The sequence below is a fragment of the Pholis gunnellus genome (genome assembly GCF_910591455.1).
Source record: "Pholis gunnellus genome assembly, chromosome: 2".
Lineage (NCBI taxonomy): Eukaryota > Metazoa > Chordata > Actinopteri > Perciformes > Pholidae > Pholis > Pholis gunnellus.
The window spans coordinates 20,267,343-20,284,527 of record NC_136536.1 but is presented as its reverse complement, the minus strand read 5'-3'; the positions used below and the strand labels follow the sequence as shown (position 1 = coordinate 20,284,527).

At 42.7% G+C, this 17,185-nt stretch overlaps 1 protein-coding gene across 1 annotated transcript in view; it reads left to right on the top strand.

Annotated features, from left to right (window-relative positions):
- Positions 1-624: 624 nt before the first annotated feature.
- Positions 625-17,185, top strand: part of tafa5l (TAFA chemokine like family member 5, like) — a gene marked incomplete at both ends in the record, with an annotated part of 36,389 nt that continues 19,828 nt past the window's right edge. Inside the window, 2 exons of the mRNA XM_079167496.1 lie at positions 625-721; positions 14,065-14,214. Of these exons, the coding sequence (XP_079023622.1) occupies positions 625-721; positions 14,065-14,214 (247 nt within the window). The remainder of the gene's footprint in view (positions 722-14,064; positions 14,215-17,185) is intronic.

The following is a 17,185-nucleotide window of genomic DNA, read 5'->3' as shown; positions in this document are numbered from 1 at the left end:
GTTGAGTTATCGGGCAAGTTGCTGATTGGTATGTTCGTCATGTCCGCCTGGGCTAACTTGCGCGTCTCTCTGTAGAGTCGCACAGAGCTGCGCTCGGGGCAGAAGTTGCTTGGGAATAATAACAGTGCGAAGAGGTTGACGTGAGCGGCTGAATTTACTCCAAGCATCATCAGCGTCTCCGTGTGAGGATCAGGACTGCGGGGGAGACCGCTGCCGCTCAACGCTCTTCATCTACATACTAACAGTTTTTAAATGTTTTGTTGCAGAAGCCTGCCAGTGAATTTCGGCTCCTGAGACCACAGCTGCGTAAACTTGGCCAGATCTGGTGACATTGTACCCTCTCTGTGTGTATGTGCGTCCGTGCATGCGCGCACGTGCGCATGTGTGCGTGTGCGCGCTGAGCAGCCTGGATGGATATGCGGCTCACCGAGGGAATTTGAAAAGCAAGGGGGGATTACTATCAGTCCCTCTCCTTTTATAACCTCAAAATGGATGCCGACGACAGCCTGTGGAAACGCCAGTGGATTAGCCACTCTTCCGCCGATCTGATTGACATCTGAGCGGCACGAGCGTTCAAAGTTTGGATAATCTTAAAAAAAAAAAAAAAAAGGCTCAAGGTGTAGGATGCAGTCTGGAGCGAAGTCGCTCTCCGCAGGTGGAGGTGCGTCACTCTGCTGCCTGCTGCTCCTCTGGCTCATCTACTCCCATCTGCTCAGAGAGGGTAAGGACACTTCTAGTTGTCTTTTTCTTTTTTTTTAATACTTTGTCAGCACCACCATTGTCCCTGAGGGCTTCCTATTGGGATGCAGCTGCACATGGTGTGGTCGGATCCTGTGCTGCTTCGAAGAAATTCCCATGATGTCTAGTAAAATGTGTCTGTGCTCATCGCCAGTCAATTTATGGTGACCTTGTTGTGCCTTGTGGTATTTCTGTAATCTGATTTAATACAATAATGTTCCTTTAGTGAATGGATGGTACTCAGCAGCAGGCCTGTGGTGACATTATTGAGCTATTCTTTTTTTTTGTATTGATATATTACTTGTAATATAGGGCAGTGGCCATATTCTCACAATAGTATAATGAACCTTGTTGTTGAACTAACCCTGTGGTTGTCCTGATTCTGATGCAGGCTCTTTGCTACCTTGTGTGATGATGATTTAGTGCAGCCATAATTGAGCTCCAGGTGACACAACACAGTTTGCTTGCTATAATTCCCGGTGCAGACAGGAGGAGGCCCGACTCCTGCCTTCAAAGCTTTTATATTTTCACTCGGGTTAAGGCTATATGCATCCATGCCATGCTTACCTCTTGAATAATACATCTGCTGGTGCAATTACACCTCCACCCTGACACAGAATAGAAAGCAAAAGGATGTTTCCCTGCACTTCATTTGGATGCTGTCCACAACTAAACATTTCGGATTCCGGTGGCGTCAAAGACCCACCGAGAACCGGCTTAAAGCATTGGAACTTGTTGGGAGATGTCGTACACTAAGTTTGCAGATTAGATCTTTTAATCAAGCATTGGCCAGCAGCATAATTACCGCTGTGGAGGAGGGATAGTGCCTACATCAATGTCTTTGGCAGCTTGCCGGAACAAAAGTAGACACTGATGTGAAAAATGAACTGCCTGTGCTCTGAAATGTGCTCCCTTTGCCTCTAATTTGCAGTGTTTTCTTCCAAAGTGCTGCTTTCACCAGCATCTTATTGCCGCCCATGAACCGTCTCTCAAGTCTCCGCAAATGATCTGAGGCGTTAACAGCAACCCTCCTCTTCCCCCTCAGCCATTTATTATTGACTCAATTTCACCCGAAAATGATCGCATTAGAGTGTTATTGTGCAAAACTGTTCAATCAATCTCTTGTGAACTTTACTACCCATGACATTCCTCGAGTAAATAGATTTCTGCTGGATTTGGCCGAGTTAAAACCTCTGGATATGTTTTGAGCTTTGACATTCTCTGTGTGTCGCTCACTCCTCCTTCCAGCCCTGAGCTGAATTTCAAGAATGAAGCATGTAGTATTATTTAATCCGTACTTGTAATCTTCAAATCCTCCTAAAATCCCCACTTTGAAACTGGCAGCTGTGACCAGTCAGGGCTGTTGTAAGAGTAGTTCAGACCACCACTGCCTTTTTTTTAAATGTATAATTTCATCAGCTTTGCAGTATACATTTGATTGTTTATGACTGCTTACCACTGATGGAATCAAACCACTCATCACTTTCATGACCAGCTATTCAAACTTCCACCTCCATGGCCCCTGTTGGAAGCAACAACGTGTGTGGTTGAACAAGTGGCCAGAGAGGTATAGCCTCGTGGTCGTGCGAGGCTGCGTCACCTCCACCCTCTCTGTACCTCATCTGTCATGGCGGCCGGGACAGGAAATCAAAGCGCAGCAGCCCTGTAAGCGCACGCCATTGGGCCAGGGCTCGCCATGATGAATGACCTGTCGGCCGCGCTCAACGTTGCCAGTTTATTCGACGATAAATTTGGAAATGTCTGGATTTCCTCGCTGGACCGCATTCCGGATCAGTGGTGCAGTCGGAGAGCGGTGGCAACTCCTGCTTGCTTTATCAACCACATTGCTCTGAGTTGGGTGTGTGTGTGTGTGTGTGTGTGTGTGTGTGTGTGTGTGTGTGAGAAGAGGAGGAGGGGATGGAGCATTTTTATCCACATTTGTAAGTTGGAGGTGGACAGACAGTTGGCCTTTGCTCTAACTCAGCTCAAGGAACTCAAATGCCAAGAATACATTTCAACTTCAAGTGGGAACATCTGATCTGATCGAATGAGGCCATTTTGCATCTTAGAAGTGGCATTCCTCAAGATCTTTGAGCATCCACGAGGCTAAGTTAAGCACTCATTGTTGCAGTCTACATGCACTACACTTTCCAAAGATCACCTGTCAATCAAACAGTTTAAGAAGTATAACATCTTGTTTTTAATCCTGATTTCTTTTTTGATGTTTAAAGCTTTTTAAAGCTCCTAATGTTCAAAAAAAAATATTAACACTGGATCACATGACTGTGTGAGACAGTTTATGAAAAGTAAGACCAACGCAGAAGAATCTGAAACTTTCTTTCTCGCTAATGACCAGCAGGAGGCGACGCCTCTGGTTGCAAAAAGAAGTCTGATTGTATAGAAGTCTATGAGAAAATGACTCTACGTCTCACTTGATTTATTACCTCAGTAAACATGAGTTTATGGTCTCAATCTCTAGTTTCAAGTCTTCTTAAATACAGCCTGATGTTCATTTAGTTAATTATGATCCTATTTAGAGTAAAGTAAACCATAAAGCTGAGTATGCTTTAGACCAGGGATATTCAATTAACATTCCAAAAGGTCCAGATTGAGAAGGTCTCCTTGTCCAGAACATTACAATAATATCTAACTTGCGCTATTTAGTGCCATATATAGATATATATATATATATCTATATATATACTGTATATATATATATACTGTATATATATATCTATATATACAGGACTGTCTCAGAAAATTAGAATATTGTGATAATCCCCATACGTGTGATTTAGTTTACTGAACCAAGCTGAGTGTTTTTCAAGGCTCAGGAAACCCTTGCAGGTGTTTCGAGTTAATTAGACGATTCAAGTGATTAGTTGAATACCCTACTAGTATACTTTTTCATGATATTCTAATATTTAGAGATAGGATATTTGAGTTTTCTTAAGCTGTAAGCCATAATCAGCAATATTAAAAGAATAAAAGGCTTGCAATATTTCAGTTGATTTGTAATGAATCCAGAATGCATGACATTTTTGTTTTTTTAATTGCATTACACAAAATAAAGAACTTTATCACAATATTCTAATTTTCTGAGACAGTCCTGTATATTCAAGAAGCCTAGTAGTAGTAACAACGTCTCTGTGTCAACAACTGTCAAATCAAATCAAGAAAGTACACTTCAATTATATTTTAACAATTATTATTCTCAGTTTTCAAATTGAACTGGATGAATTATAAATAATACATAGAAATACATGAATAGACGTTCTTCTCATTTCAAGTCAAATAAGGGCTGGATTAAAGAATACCTGACATAACAGAAAGCTTTTGAAAAATGTGCATCTTAAAATAAAGTACTTAATTTAAGAAAAATGAATTTAACTGAATTGTCCTGCAGCTTTAAATTCAGTTCATTCAGGTGTGAAGTGATGTCAATCAAAAAAGCCACGATATTATATTTTTCTCATCTTCTAACAAGATAAATTTGTGTGCATGGACTTTATCTGTGGTTATTAAACCACTTGTTTCAGCTCTATTCTGTCTGTTAACATCATTGTTGAACAGTGAATTCATGTGTTCTGATCATATTGGGCTCTTAGGTTTATTTTCTGTGTCTTTATTTCAGATGTGAGTGGGTACGTTTGCTAAAAACAATTATGCTTTGTCTCATAGTGGCGCTTCACATTACCGCTTTTATTAACCGCTACGGTCTCTGAACATATGAGACATACTGGTTTTTAACTACCCGTGGGAAGAATTAACCTATAAGATTCTGTCTATTCTTGGTTAGCCTCTGGTCTCTCTGACCACTTTTCTCTCTTTGGAGAACGTCACGTGAAATAATAACTTCTCTGACTCACGTAATTCTCCTGCTCTTCGTTCTCTTTCCTCGTCTCTCCCCCGTGTGTGTACGTCTCACTCGAGTCAGGAAACTTGTGAGAATACCCATATTTGATTGGCATTTACAACACATTTGGTCGCTTTGTTTCCTGCACCACTGAACAAGTGCCGTAAAGGCTGAAAAAGCTGCGCCAGTTAAAATAGAAACATTTAATAATTCTCAATTATCTATCGGTTTTAGGTCCTGGGTCCGGATTAAACTGCATCTGGGTCCGCCTATTAGTGACCCCTGCTTTAGGCCGTGGCTCCCTTGTCTTTCACAGGTTGCTACTACTACCAGAGCCGTATATGGCTTCTCTACGTCATTCGCCCATAGTTGTAATATGGTGAGTTCGATTCACTGGTTTTAAAAAAATATGTCGACAGCCGTAATCCAAGATGGCGACGGCCCAAACGTCTAAATCGAGGCTTCAAAACGAACCAAACCAAACAAACTAATGGGTGACGTCACGGGGACTACATCCACTTCTTATATATACAGTCTATGTGATGAACCAACAAAGAATTATCACCCTCTGAATCGTCCTTCAGTTAAACAGAGCTTTTTTGTCTCAGTAGATGGTTTGTTACACAGAACCATTTGAGAAAGAGTCATTGTAAGCTGTTGGGAGCTGTTTGGATGAACCATCTGTCAATCAAACTCTTGCCAAATCGAATCAGGAGAAGAGCGAAAGATCTTTTCTATCAAGAAAAGCTTTCAGTGCCGTTCTCTGCTCTTCTTTCGATGAAGAAATGTTCTCCAGTTCTGATATAACGGATGCTATTGCAGTTTCTACGCTAACCTCTTCAGGAGCCGCCATTGTTGTTCAGAACAAGCAGTCGCCTCTCCGTGTCATCTCGCATACACCTAAACCACACCCGTAGCTGCCAGTAGCTCCTCCTTTGAGGCAGTAGCACCAAGGCTGTGGAATTCTCTGCCTGCAGCCTTACGTTTTGCTGATTATCACAATGAATGTGAAAATAGGCAATGTTTGCTAACACGTGCATTACAACAACCTTTTTAATGGAAATAACAGGTCTTTTTGTGCGTTCTGCTGCCCCCAAGTGGCCAAAAGAAATCAGTTGCTGCAGCTTTTAGTTTTCTTTTGTTTGTCTACTCATCTATTAGCTCTCATGCTACATAGCACTTGATCTGTTTTTCCAAATAACCTAGACATTTTCAACGTCACTTCATGTTCAGCTAAACGTGTCATTAATATAACACAATACCAGAGATCCTAAACTTGGTGTCATATAAGTGCAACCGTCAGCAATGTTGCTTTTTACAGTCACGTATTATGATTAATGTGTCACTTTGATTTGTTTATGAATAATTCAATCATTGCTTCTGAACACAAATCCTGGATGTGAGAAGCAGACATTTCCAACAATCTGTCCAGTCTTCCTGCTCTGCAGTACAAACTGTTGATAGGACTGACTGCTGATTTTATGAGGAACGTCCACAGGCGGTATCATAAAATTTTAGCATGAGTCACTGTGGCTTCAAAATCAGCACAAAGCTCCGTTGATGACGGCGGTCCACTCTTTTTGCGTTGTGGACTCTGCCATGTGTCTCTGATGTCTCCTGTTCAAATGCCATTCATAAACCAGACTGATTTCATCCTGGTCAATTATTTCAGGTTTTCTTTTTCCATTTTTCTTTTTTAACAAATCAGCGCTTGTGTGGGAGACAGCCAGTCCTCACCAGAATGATGAATTTCAAATTCTTTGGGTGGCATTCTCTTTTAACTCAGGGAGCAGGGCCTATCCATCCAAGCATTAAACTAATCAGAGTAGCAAAGAATTACTGACTTTTTTGAAGTGAAAAAGATGATTTCCATTCGAGTCTTCTTCATGGAGGCATTAAGCATGCAAAGGGAGACCCGCTTTGATTATGACCTTGGCTGTAAATTTGAAGCAAATCATCGCAGTCTGCTTCTATAGGCGGCAGAGCTGTAAAAGTATGAGCATCTTTATGGAACAAAATGAAAATAATTTTGACAGCTAAATCAATTTGGCAGCACACAAAGCTCATATTTCATAGCTCCCTGATTATGAATTCTTTCGAGCCTTCAGCTTTGACCTCCCTTGTGGTTGAGTGTAGTGCACCGCTCTGTGTTTTTCTGCATTGTTATTTTCTCTGCGGAAAGCTCTTGGCTTGAAACTGCTCTATCATTGGCAGAGTGGTGTAAATGATTTGAGTTATGTTCCTTCAGTCTTGTGTCCTGATCTATTTTCCGCCTGATGCCATGAACGTATTTACCGAGAGGGCTGTGCTTGAATATTAAAGCCACGGTTCAAGCAATCGCGCATTACTGTACCCTATGGGGTCTTAATAGGGGTCTTCTGACACTCACCCTTTTCTCTGGGCTTGCATTAAAGAAGGCGGGCATCCTAGAGGGCTATGAAATTTGAAAGTGAGTCACTGTGGCATTAGCGTGCTCTCTGCATCACATTCAGCTGAGCTACTGTTTGCTTTTGCAAGCCATATTGTACATTCACTCTTTACGCCTCAAGCCTGTATTCATCCACGACCAATTGTCTGAGTGTACTCTCCATTGTAATATCTCTGCAGCCCAGAATGTGCTGCATCGCTGCAACAGAAATCTATCAGAAAGCCACCTCCATCATGTGCACCGTCCAAGGCATGTCACAGACCAGGCCTAAATTACAGTGTCAGCCCTCGCACTGGGTGTATGTAAAGGGAATATTTTCTATTTTAAAGCAGCCCTCGGCAATGTCGCACAATGGCAGCGAGAGTGGTAACTGTTTAAAGACGTCCAGGAGAGTGACGTTGGCAAACTAAACAGCATGCTTCTGCTCTCCAGCGAGAGAGGAAACAATCTAACGCTGTTGAGTCCGGCTTTCCTCCCGAGGGAGCGCCATCCTACTGCCGCTACGAGAAGTTTCAATTTGTCATGCCCCGTGGGTGGAGTAGTGCACACACCTGACACGAGAATTACATTTGGGCAAAAAGAGGACATGTCCGACATCTCAGTGGGTGGGGGGTGCTGTGCTTTTCTCTCATTTTCTGCAGCCCCGCTGGGTGCTCGTGACTGCATAGAAATCATTGCTCGGTGCAGCTTTAAGAAATCCCATATTTTGATACAGCGCAGGTATACGCATTTGTGAATCTGAAGAGCCTTTTAGAGTAGAAAACTCTCCAGCTGCATTGTCATCAGGAAGTGAGAGCCGGAGCTGCTCCTCAGAACAATGAATGGTGGACTGACTGTGGGCCAACTCCATGCCTATTTTACTGCTTGCAGATAAATGAGCCTCTTCCTGCAATAGCATAACATACCACTCATCTCCAGGAGTCACCCTGGCTGCTCCCACGCTTCCCTTTGCCATCGTTCCTGATTCATTCCTGTCAGCTTTCAGATTAAATTGCATACTTGGGTACCATTACAGGTCCTCCGACTTCAGCAGAGAGTTGTTCACTTGCATAAATATTGATCGGACTGCTGTACAGTATTCAAATAGCATGTGAAATTGAGCCGCGGTATTCCCCTTAAACCAAGCACATTGACATAAAGCGCGCGTTTCGCTCCACTGCTCTCCTGCCCTACTTGTTCAGCAGCGGAGGATCACGGAGGTGTCAGGAAACGCATAGCATGGGGTCACTCAAACATCTGCCTCTCTCACCTGGTGTCCTATTACGTGCTCCCTACTGTCCATCTCATTACCAAACGGTGTTGGGATAATGAGATGCACTTGGCAGTGGCCGCCTTGTCTAACATATGCTCTGTAGAATAAGGTTGCTGTTTGATGTTGTCCTGAGTTGTTAACGACAGACAGCGCTGTGAGATGTGAACGGGCATGAAGGGAACATTAGGTCTGAGCACTGCAGATGAAATCAAAAGCAGCTGTGGATTATAAATCCAGATCACTTAGATAAACCTTTTTATGTTGAAATGCCTAGTTTTTGGCTAATTTGACACTGTGAATAACATTATGACGTACATGAACTAATGTACAAATCTTACAAATCTTATTAGGGCTGAATCGACAACAACATTAGTCGGTCGACAGAAATATAATATAACAATGTAAGAATGATGAAGTCAACAGTCTTGGCTTGGAACCCAATCCCAACCTTCATTTCGATCTCAACTACACACCTGTAAAGTTTCGTGAATGCATCTTGCACTGTTGTAACTTCGTTGTGGTCAAAAAATCTGTCCACAGACAGAAATATAACCACCTGGCAAAGTACTTCTCTGGTAGTTCTGCTACAGTAGGTGCCTCCAGGACAAGATCTAGGATGACTCACACATTGACTCACAAGGTGAAAACAAGGTGATGATAACCCTTGTAGTTGCAACCTAAATTCTCAACTTAAATCTCTTTTTTTTTTCTGTGAGGTTTACTTATAAGAGTGTTCCAGATCAGTTTCTGCAAACCTTTCACCTGCACAAATGTCACAAGTCTTAATTGCTTAATTCTTAATAAATTGGGAAGCATTCACATCCTGGTGAATAGAATGTTCATTTTATATTTCTTTTTTCTTCTCCAGCATGTAAATTCATTCAGATTAAGGCATTGCAATGTTTGAATCAAACAAGTGTTATCCATCCTGCGGAGAACGGACGACTATCTTCACACAACTGAAAGCAATTTCTTGGTAGCTGAGAGAAAAATCTAAATAAGAGAAAACTGGCAAACACATTCTCATAAATCACTTGTTCCACGAGTGGTTCTTGCATGAGGCCCGTGGTCGGGTTTCAGCTTGTCAAATATGAGGATTTGCTGCTCTCCCCCCTTAACCACACACAGGCGGAGGGTCATCGATGAATCATTACGTTTTTTTTTTGTCTCATTTCAACTCCTCCTGTCCACATCTGGAAGTGTCTTTGAGCAAGATGCTGAATACCGAATTGCCCCTTGCATGGCCTCATCACCACCATCGTTATGCGGGTGTCTTTGAAAAACAGGCTTTGTAACGCGCTTTGTTCTGCTCAGGTCGGACAGCGCTAGAAAAGCAGGCCATTTGAGTTGGTCAATTCATCCAATTCATCCGTAACAAAAAGATGAAAAATGATTTGCATCCATCAACATAAGACTTTCAAGAGGAAAAACCTAAATCTGAGCAGTAAGAGGTAGCTGTATGGACTCATGATTTTTGGTGGTATGGGGGTTGAGTCATGTTCTCATTACATTTCAAAATGTGAAAACAGCAGCCACCACAAAATCAACTGATTACCTGCGCCGTTAATATGTATTACGTCTCACACGATTCTTTAAATCTTCCATAGAAGATCAGCTGAATTCACATCTCATTTGATGCACGTTGGGATGTCATGCTCTCTAAGTCCCATTTTCATCCTTGAGAACGGCACGAAACGAGCATACAGTGGAATGGATGTAATCACTCAGACTTATTATTGTATGCCAGTGTAGTGTTTAGATTCTGCCAAGCCCGCACTGAATGGCTCCACACTATAGCTGTGTCTTTACGGGGAATAATTCCAAATACAATACATATTGTCATGAATAATTAACTGAGCTGGCTTTACATGAAGTGGAATTTGTAATAAATATGGTTTGAATCTGTAGTTTGCAGAGGCGCCCTTTCCAATAAAACATTGTAAAACCTCACTTCCATCTTAAGCAGCCGGCGAGTAATTACAATCTATAAAGGGAGATTGTTTTAATATGGAAATGGAATCCTTGTCATAGTTCGTTCATTGCAGCCTGTCATATAATTTTATGGCAAATTCCCTGAGGAGAAGCAGAGCCTTTCTCACTGCTCCCAATCTGGTTTCAGTTGCATATGCGAGCAGTGCGGGGCTGCGTCTGATGTGTTGGTCTGTTTAATCTGATAAAAGTATTTTATCAGTCAGGACTAACTACTGATGTATCTGCACAGTCTTAATTAAAGACACAAACAAGAAAAAATGAAGATAAGCCAGTGAAGTGAATGTTTTATTGATAAGTCTAAATAAGGAACGGTCTGCGATGTTGACAGGAAAGATAATTAGTAGTTTTATACATGTTCGCTCGACGTGGCCGGGGCCAGCCGGTGTAATGCATCCAGAGTTTAATAACCTCATCATGCCCACCAGTTCTCAGCCCAACAATGACGCACATTGAAACAGGGGAACATTGTGAAAGCGAGCGTGGACTCCTGGCAGCCTATTTCAGGCAGAGATACTGAGATATTTGTGCTCCTGGTTTGTTGATCAAAGCGCCGATATGTAGAGCACAGACTCGCGTCTTTGCTCTGAGCTGTGTGTGTGTGTGTGGGGGTGTGTGTGTGTGTGTGTGTGTGTGTTTTAACCCCTGTGCGTTCGCGCTGCCACACTGCACTTGTATGTTGTTGTGATTCAGTGATAAGGTCATCAGGCTGCCAGTCAGTGCTGAGAGACGGCCTCTAGATGTCTGACAGGATCCGGAGCCTGGGCGCCAACGCGGCGCCGATCCTTCACCCGACAAGCTCCTCGCCGCCGTGTGTGCATTTCATCATGTGAAATAGAGACGAGGCCAAGCGCCTTCACGCCGCTGAGTGACAGAAACCCCCTGTCACATGAATTAACTCCTGTACATATGATGGAGCGCTGGCCGTGGCTGAGGGGCACTTTACAACCCCCCCCCCTACCTTTCCACCCTTCCTTCTTACTATTCACCTCCTTCAGGCTTTTTTGCATGAAGCCCATTCATCTGTTCAGCGTTGAAATATCTGATGGCACCTCTGTCCCCCAAGCACCCACTGAGCATACAGGGACTCACTTCGGCGGAAAAGAGAGTAGAGGGTGGTGGGTGGCGGGGGAGGGGAGGGCAGCGTGGCTGATGCTATGAAATGAAACGTGACTAGCAATTCTTCGTAGAGGTGATTGCGTTTTATGACTCCCAAGACTGGTCTAGGTAATAATTTCATGAAAAAAACACACTAATCTTATCAGCCTAAATCACAAAAAGTAGCTGTCACTGAGACTAACAACCCTTCCACCAATCCATTAATTAAGTGAGGTGCATATTTGTCCCGTTAGCTGGGGGTTGAGGAGTTACTGACAGTGAAAAACATTTGGGCAAAAGTCTTAAACCTGGCTGGCGAGGTTGTAATGTTGAGGGGGTGGAGCTGGAGGAAAGCTTGTGGAGCGCTGAAAAATGAAAACGGTTCATCCTCTGAAGAACGACAAGGTGTCATTTCACGGCAGTATGATCTCTTGATTTGATCGAGCTCTTGTGTGCAAATGTAAAATTTGACCCGATTGCGGTGCTAGGAGAAAGGTCAACGGGTTCGCCAACAACATTATGATCCCTCCTCTGGGGATCATGAAGTTAAGGCTAACTCAGTTTTGTTATGGGCCAAAGTGTTGCCCAATGTTGACACTAAAGGAAAGGTCACAGGATTACAAAAATGAGCGAGATCCATTCTCTCCATTCTCTCCGTGGCCAGGGGACATTTTGACCTTTTGATGTTGCTAAATGAAAGGTCACACGGACACCATAATCAAACAAAACCGCATTCATCATTTGGAACATTTCCAAGATGTCTTGCTCCGAAACTAGCAGCTTCTGATACCTCTCAGTGCCTGCTGAGGCAATTTTATGAGTCATTTGTGTTGATCAACAACCCCTTCAACCTTTGCCATTGTTACAGTCATTTCATTCTATGCAGCAGTTAGCGTCTCACTTAATGAACCTTTTGAGGGTGTTGGGGAGCGACTAAGCAGCAGTGTAAAGGAGTGATGGTTGGTGAATGCCAGGGATTGACCTTACAAGAACTGCAGCACAGACTCTTCTCTAATCTACCCTCGCTGAGCTGATTTTATTCCAGTATCTGCCTGAATGCCTTTCACTGGCAGCTGTCTATGCTATGAAGAAGAGAAGGAAGAACATATTTTTACATTTTTCCAGATCATTACAAAGGTGAAGCAAGTTTCCCAAACTTTTTCTAAGATTTACTGTTCGACCCAGAGCAGATAAGCACTTTTTTAAGAAATGTGCAGTGAGTCAATGCACTCTCATATTCATATTTTTCAGCAGGTTATTGACTTGATATAATTTGAGGCTGCAATAAACCTTCCTCTTGATTTGAAATGGCAAAGGTGCTACCTAAAATGTGTCATCTACATATATTGAATTTGTTCTTTTGACACTCTCGAGCAATTTACTGTGATTAATGCTTCTTTAGCTCAAAAACACAAGACTATTAACATATAATAATTCCCCCAAACACACCAGGAAGCCCTCAATAAAAGTCAATTAAATATGTTCCCTCGGGTTTCCAAATACTTTACCCAAACAAAACTGCTGCCTCGTCATTAAGTGTTCAATGAGACTACAATAGGCCATGCAGAGGGTTCATTTTAATAAATCTCTCCATTGAAAACATAATTGTTTCAGCTCTTCTTTTGTTTGCCCGTGGCTGTTGGAAAGTTTTCAGTGTAAATCATTCCAAACGATCATCGGCGCCATGCATGAGCTACAGCTGCAATTCTGGGCGCATAGCTCAACTCCTCACCTTGTCGATAATTGGAGACAGGTGTGCTGCTGTGTGTTGAAATACCGAGTGGCAATTCATCTCTTGGCATTACAAAGTCACTCAATAGTTATTGAAATTGGAAGCGTTATTCAAATTGGAAGCATGTTCACTTCATCACGATCATTCCATGCCGAGGAAAGAGTTGAGTAAAAAGTCTTGACTTGTTTGACTTGAGACTCGTTTCTCCAGTTTGTGTATCCTAATTCATCTAGAGATCAAATTCTGACAAACTTGAAACTCCAAAAGAAAACCTGCGTAGCCACAGGTCCTCGGCCATGAAGTCATCCATCAGTTTCTAATGCCTGGAGAACTCTGCGGTGATTTCTCTGGGCTTGGATTGAAGTGTAAGAATAGGTTTCTGAGCAAAGGTAATCATGACTTTAAGACATTTTGTCCATTTGCCGTTTCAGTAGAGCTTAACTTTGCTTGAAAATTGGTCTGTTGTAGGACCACAGGGCCCAGCAGCCCAGCAGCCCGCTGTCATGTCAACCGAGTCAGTCACACATAATTTCCGCCACCAGTCCATGTTTCATCAACGAGTTCCTTTTACCACTTTCATGGAGCTTTAGACTGGTAGGCTTGTTAACTTGCTGTTATGGCTAACGAAATAGAAAATATCCTTTTATCAGATTCTTAAAAGGATTTGTTTTCCACAGGATCACTATGAGATGCTTCTATCAACAGAGCAGCCAGCCATACTGTGTAAAAACTGAAGAAGCCCTCTAGCCTGCTGCTTGTAAAGCTTTCTCATTCTCATCTTTCCATTTGAGATTGTTAAATGAGAGCATCAAACTGTTCCGTTCTATGCAGACCGCAAAGATGGCCCTCTCCCCAGGCGGCCTGTTGTCGTACCTTTTGTGGACCAGCTTCTCCTTTGCAATATGTTCATTGCACTCTCATTATGCTAATGTTATGTTATGTACTTTGTTCCTCGCTGCTGTGTTCGGCAGGCCAGTTGGCGGTGGGAACCTGCGAGATAGTGATGCTCAACAGAGACAGCAGCGTCCCCAGACGGACCATCGCAAGGCAGACGGCCCGCTGCGCCTGCCGGAGAGGCCAGATCGCCGGGACCACCAGGGCGAGGCCGGCGTGTGTAGACGGTGAGTTGAATGACCTTCCCCACATGTGGGTAATAAATGTTGAAGTGATGATAAATGGATCCTCAGCTGGTCCTTAGAAACAGTTTGGTTTTACTATAATTTAATTCACTTGTTGAAGTACAACCTATTCCCATGACAGGCATCACTGTCTCACTTGTAGTGACCATTTCATTGATTTCCCTGCAATGACCTTAATAATACACCGTCGTCTAAACTAGAATTGCTCTCTGAGCAGAACGCTGAATAAACCCTTGACTCTTGGCTTCATTTTGACGCAGTGGTGAATATAAAGTTGATGATGTGCTGTGAAGTTATATAATGCATATTTAAGTTAGTTAAATAAATAGTTTGTCATTTTGGGTAATACGCTGATTTGTTCAAGTGTTAGATGAGAAGATTGATACCACAGTCATATCTGTCCGGTAAATACACGGTAGAGCTGCCATTGGCAGCCGCTTAGCTTCTCTTAGCTCAAGATAAACACTGGAAACCGGCAGAGAGGGTCCTCATACTCCACTCAACAGACCAGTCCCAGTGGGAAACTACTATGATACATTAGAAACAAGATTAACAAAAAATGAAATCGTAAACATCATTAGAGTAAAACGCAGCTGTGACTAAAAATACATGAAATAAACAGTGATAATGACAAGTAATGTCAGTTGGACTCATTAAATCTGCTCCAACAGAATACATGGACTGTTTTCAGGGCGGACATTTTGACATAACAGGAACATCATGAAAAATCCTAACAGGGGCAGCACAGGTGTAACAATTAGCATTATTGATGGGTTCATTCTATTAGGGGTCCCATTCCAGTGAACCAGCATGCACAACACCGAGGCCTGAATGCAGTGTAGTTGTTAATAATGTTAATTCAGTCAGAGACACTTAGCTTAGAATAGACCATTTATAGTCCGCTAATCCCCCGTAATAAAAATATACACGACCATTAAGTCTCATCGATAACACGTATACCGCATAAGGTGGAGGTTGGGAGGGTGCAGCAGCAAACGTCGTCGGCATGGTCGTCAAAGTAAACCGCAATAAGTGTCACGTTCCGATACCTGTGCTGTACATGCGTCAATATGATTGGATACTGCAAAATGGCTGTTGCCAATCAGCCAACACAAGCACAACATCAGCGCTCTGCCTGAACCAACGCTATGCTTCATTAACTGCACCTGTGCTTTGCCTACTGGGACATATTAAAATGTCCAATGCCACAACTAACAGGACTTAGTTCCAAAGTCGGGAGCAACTTTGATGGTGTGAAGGTGGTTTGGTTGCAAAAGGTTAGATCTACAACAAGCCGATGTAATAAGAACAGTTATCGGTGTGACAGGATCAGAACAACAGAAGGGGACATCAGGTCGAGAGCGAGAAATCATGCGACCGTAACTCTACAACCCAACACTGGCACCGCCGAGCATAACCGAACCGTTGACACGTTGCTTTAAGAAACAATAAAATTAGTGATGATGTATTTGTCGTAATGAATCATTTTGTTATGGAAGAAAAACCCTGATTACGGAACATAACACCCAATCCTATCCTAGACATTGAATAAAAGTCAGCAAACCAAAGAAAAAATAGGTCCAATAGATTTATGGGCTTCCTTCTTTCTCCATTAAACGCAACTGCCGATGTAATTTCGTTGTTTAACCAGCCAATCGATAATCACTTTGTGTGTCTCCCCTTTTTGATGCCCTTTAGACTGTTTGACTCCCAACTATGTGATCGGCTGTCTGCATTAGAACTCCTGCAGTCAGCAACAAATTAGTCGTCGCTTTGTGCCCCTTCATGTGGAATTTTCCTCTTCCTCTGGTGTTTTTAATATACTCCAGCTCACTAAAGATCACTGGCAAAGGAGAATGTGTGGCGTTCGTGCACTTTCTAAGATAAGATTTGATACTTCGGAGCCCCCCCCCTTGGTGTTATTGGACAGTATCTAGACGAGGGCGATGAAATAGATGGGACAAAGTCCATCTGCGCCGCTGCTTGGATCTCACAGTATCACATGTATCAGATGCACCATTAGTTCCATCGCGCAATCACTCATGTTAGCCTTAATCTAATAGCCCTGACATGGGACTGTGTCACGCTCACCACATTGCTTTTAACCACCGGTCCCGCTCTGCAGACGCCTCTCCGCAACACTCAACAGATGCTAATTAACTTACAGAGAGCTATGATTACAGCAGCAGGAAATTGATTATTACTGGCTTCCCGCCGCGCCACACCCTACACTACATTAATAGCCAGTGCATTAAAGATGCAACCTGTTGCTCGCCAGCTCGTTTAAATGGCTTTCTGCTGACAACTGAAAACGCCGTCCATCATCACGAGGCTTTAAAGTGGAATTTTTGCATATTGGAATTTAAAGTGGAATTTTTGCGGCAGAGCAATGGGTCCACTGCTGCCACATATCCTCTCTGACCTTTCGTCTGAGGGTGTATTCAGTAACACCATTGCTTTTGATGTGATGTCCCATAAATACCCCTTTCGTCCTTCTTAGCACATAAACCAAATTTACTGACTTATAGACATGTTTATTCATTTGTGTCTCACTGAGGCTTTGCTATCCAGTATTTTTTCACTGAGCTGTTATTAGCGCAGCAAGGACTCACTGTCCTCTGGGTCAATTTAATATAACTCATTCACTGCAGCAGCAGGAGTGTATTTCTGCCTTTCTGAGACGTGTGGTTATAGAATAGTGACCTTTAATGAAAGATGGATCATCGACGCGGACTGACTGTAGTGAGTAATCAAAGGGCAGGAACTCTGTCCTGAGATTGTGTGTTTACATGGACTCTTCTGATCTTGCTATTCTTCACTTTCAGCACATCAGATTCTTTTAAAACTTACATGTCGATGCAACACCTGTTTTGCTTTTTTTAGTAACTTGAAATGAATTAGTGAGTCACTTAATTATACTATTAACTTATTCTGGTCAAGGTTTATAGCATTC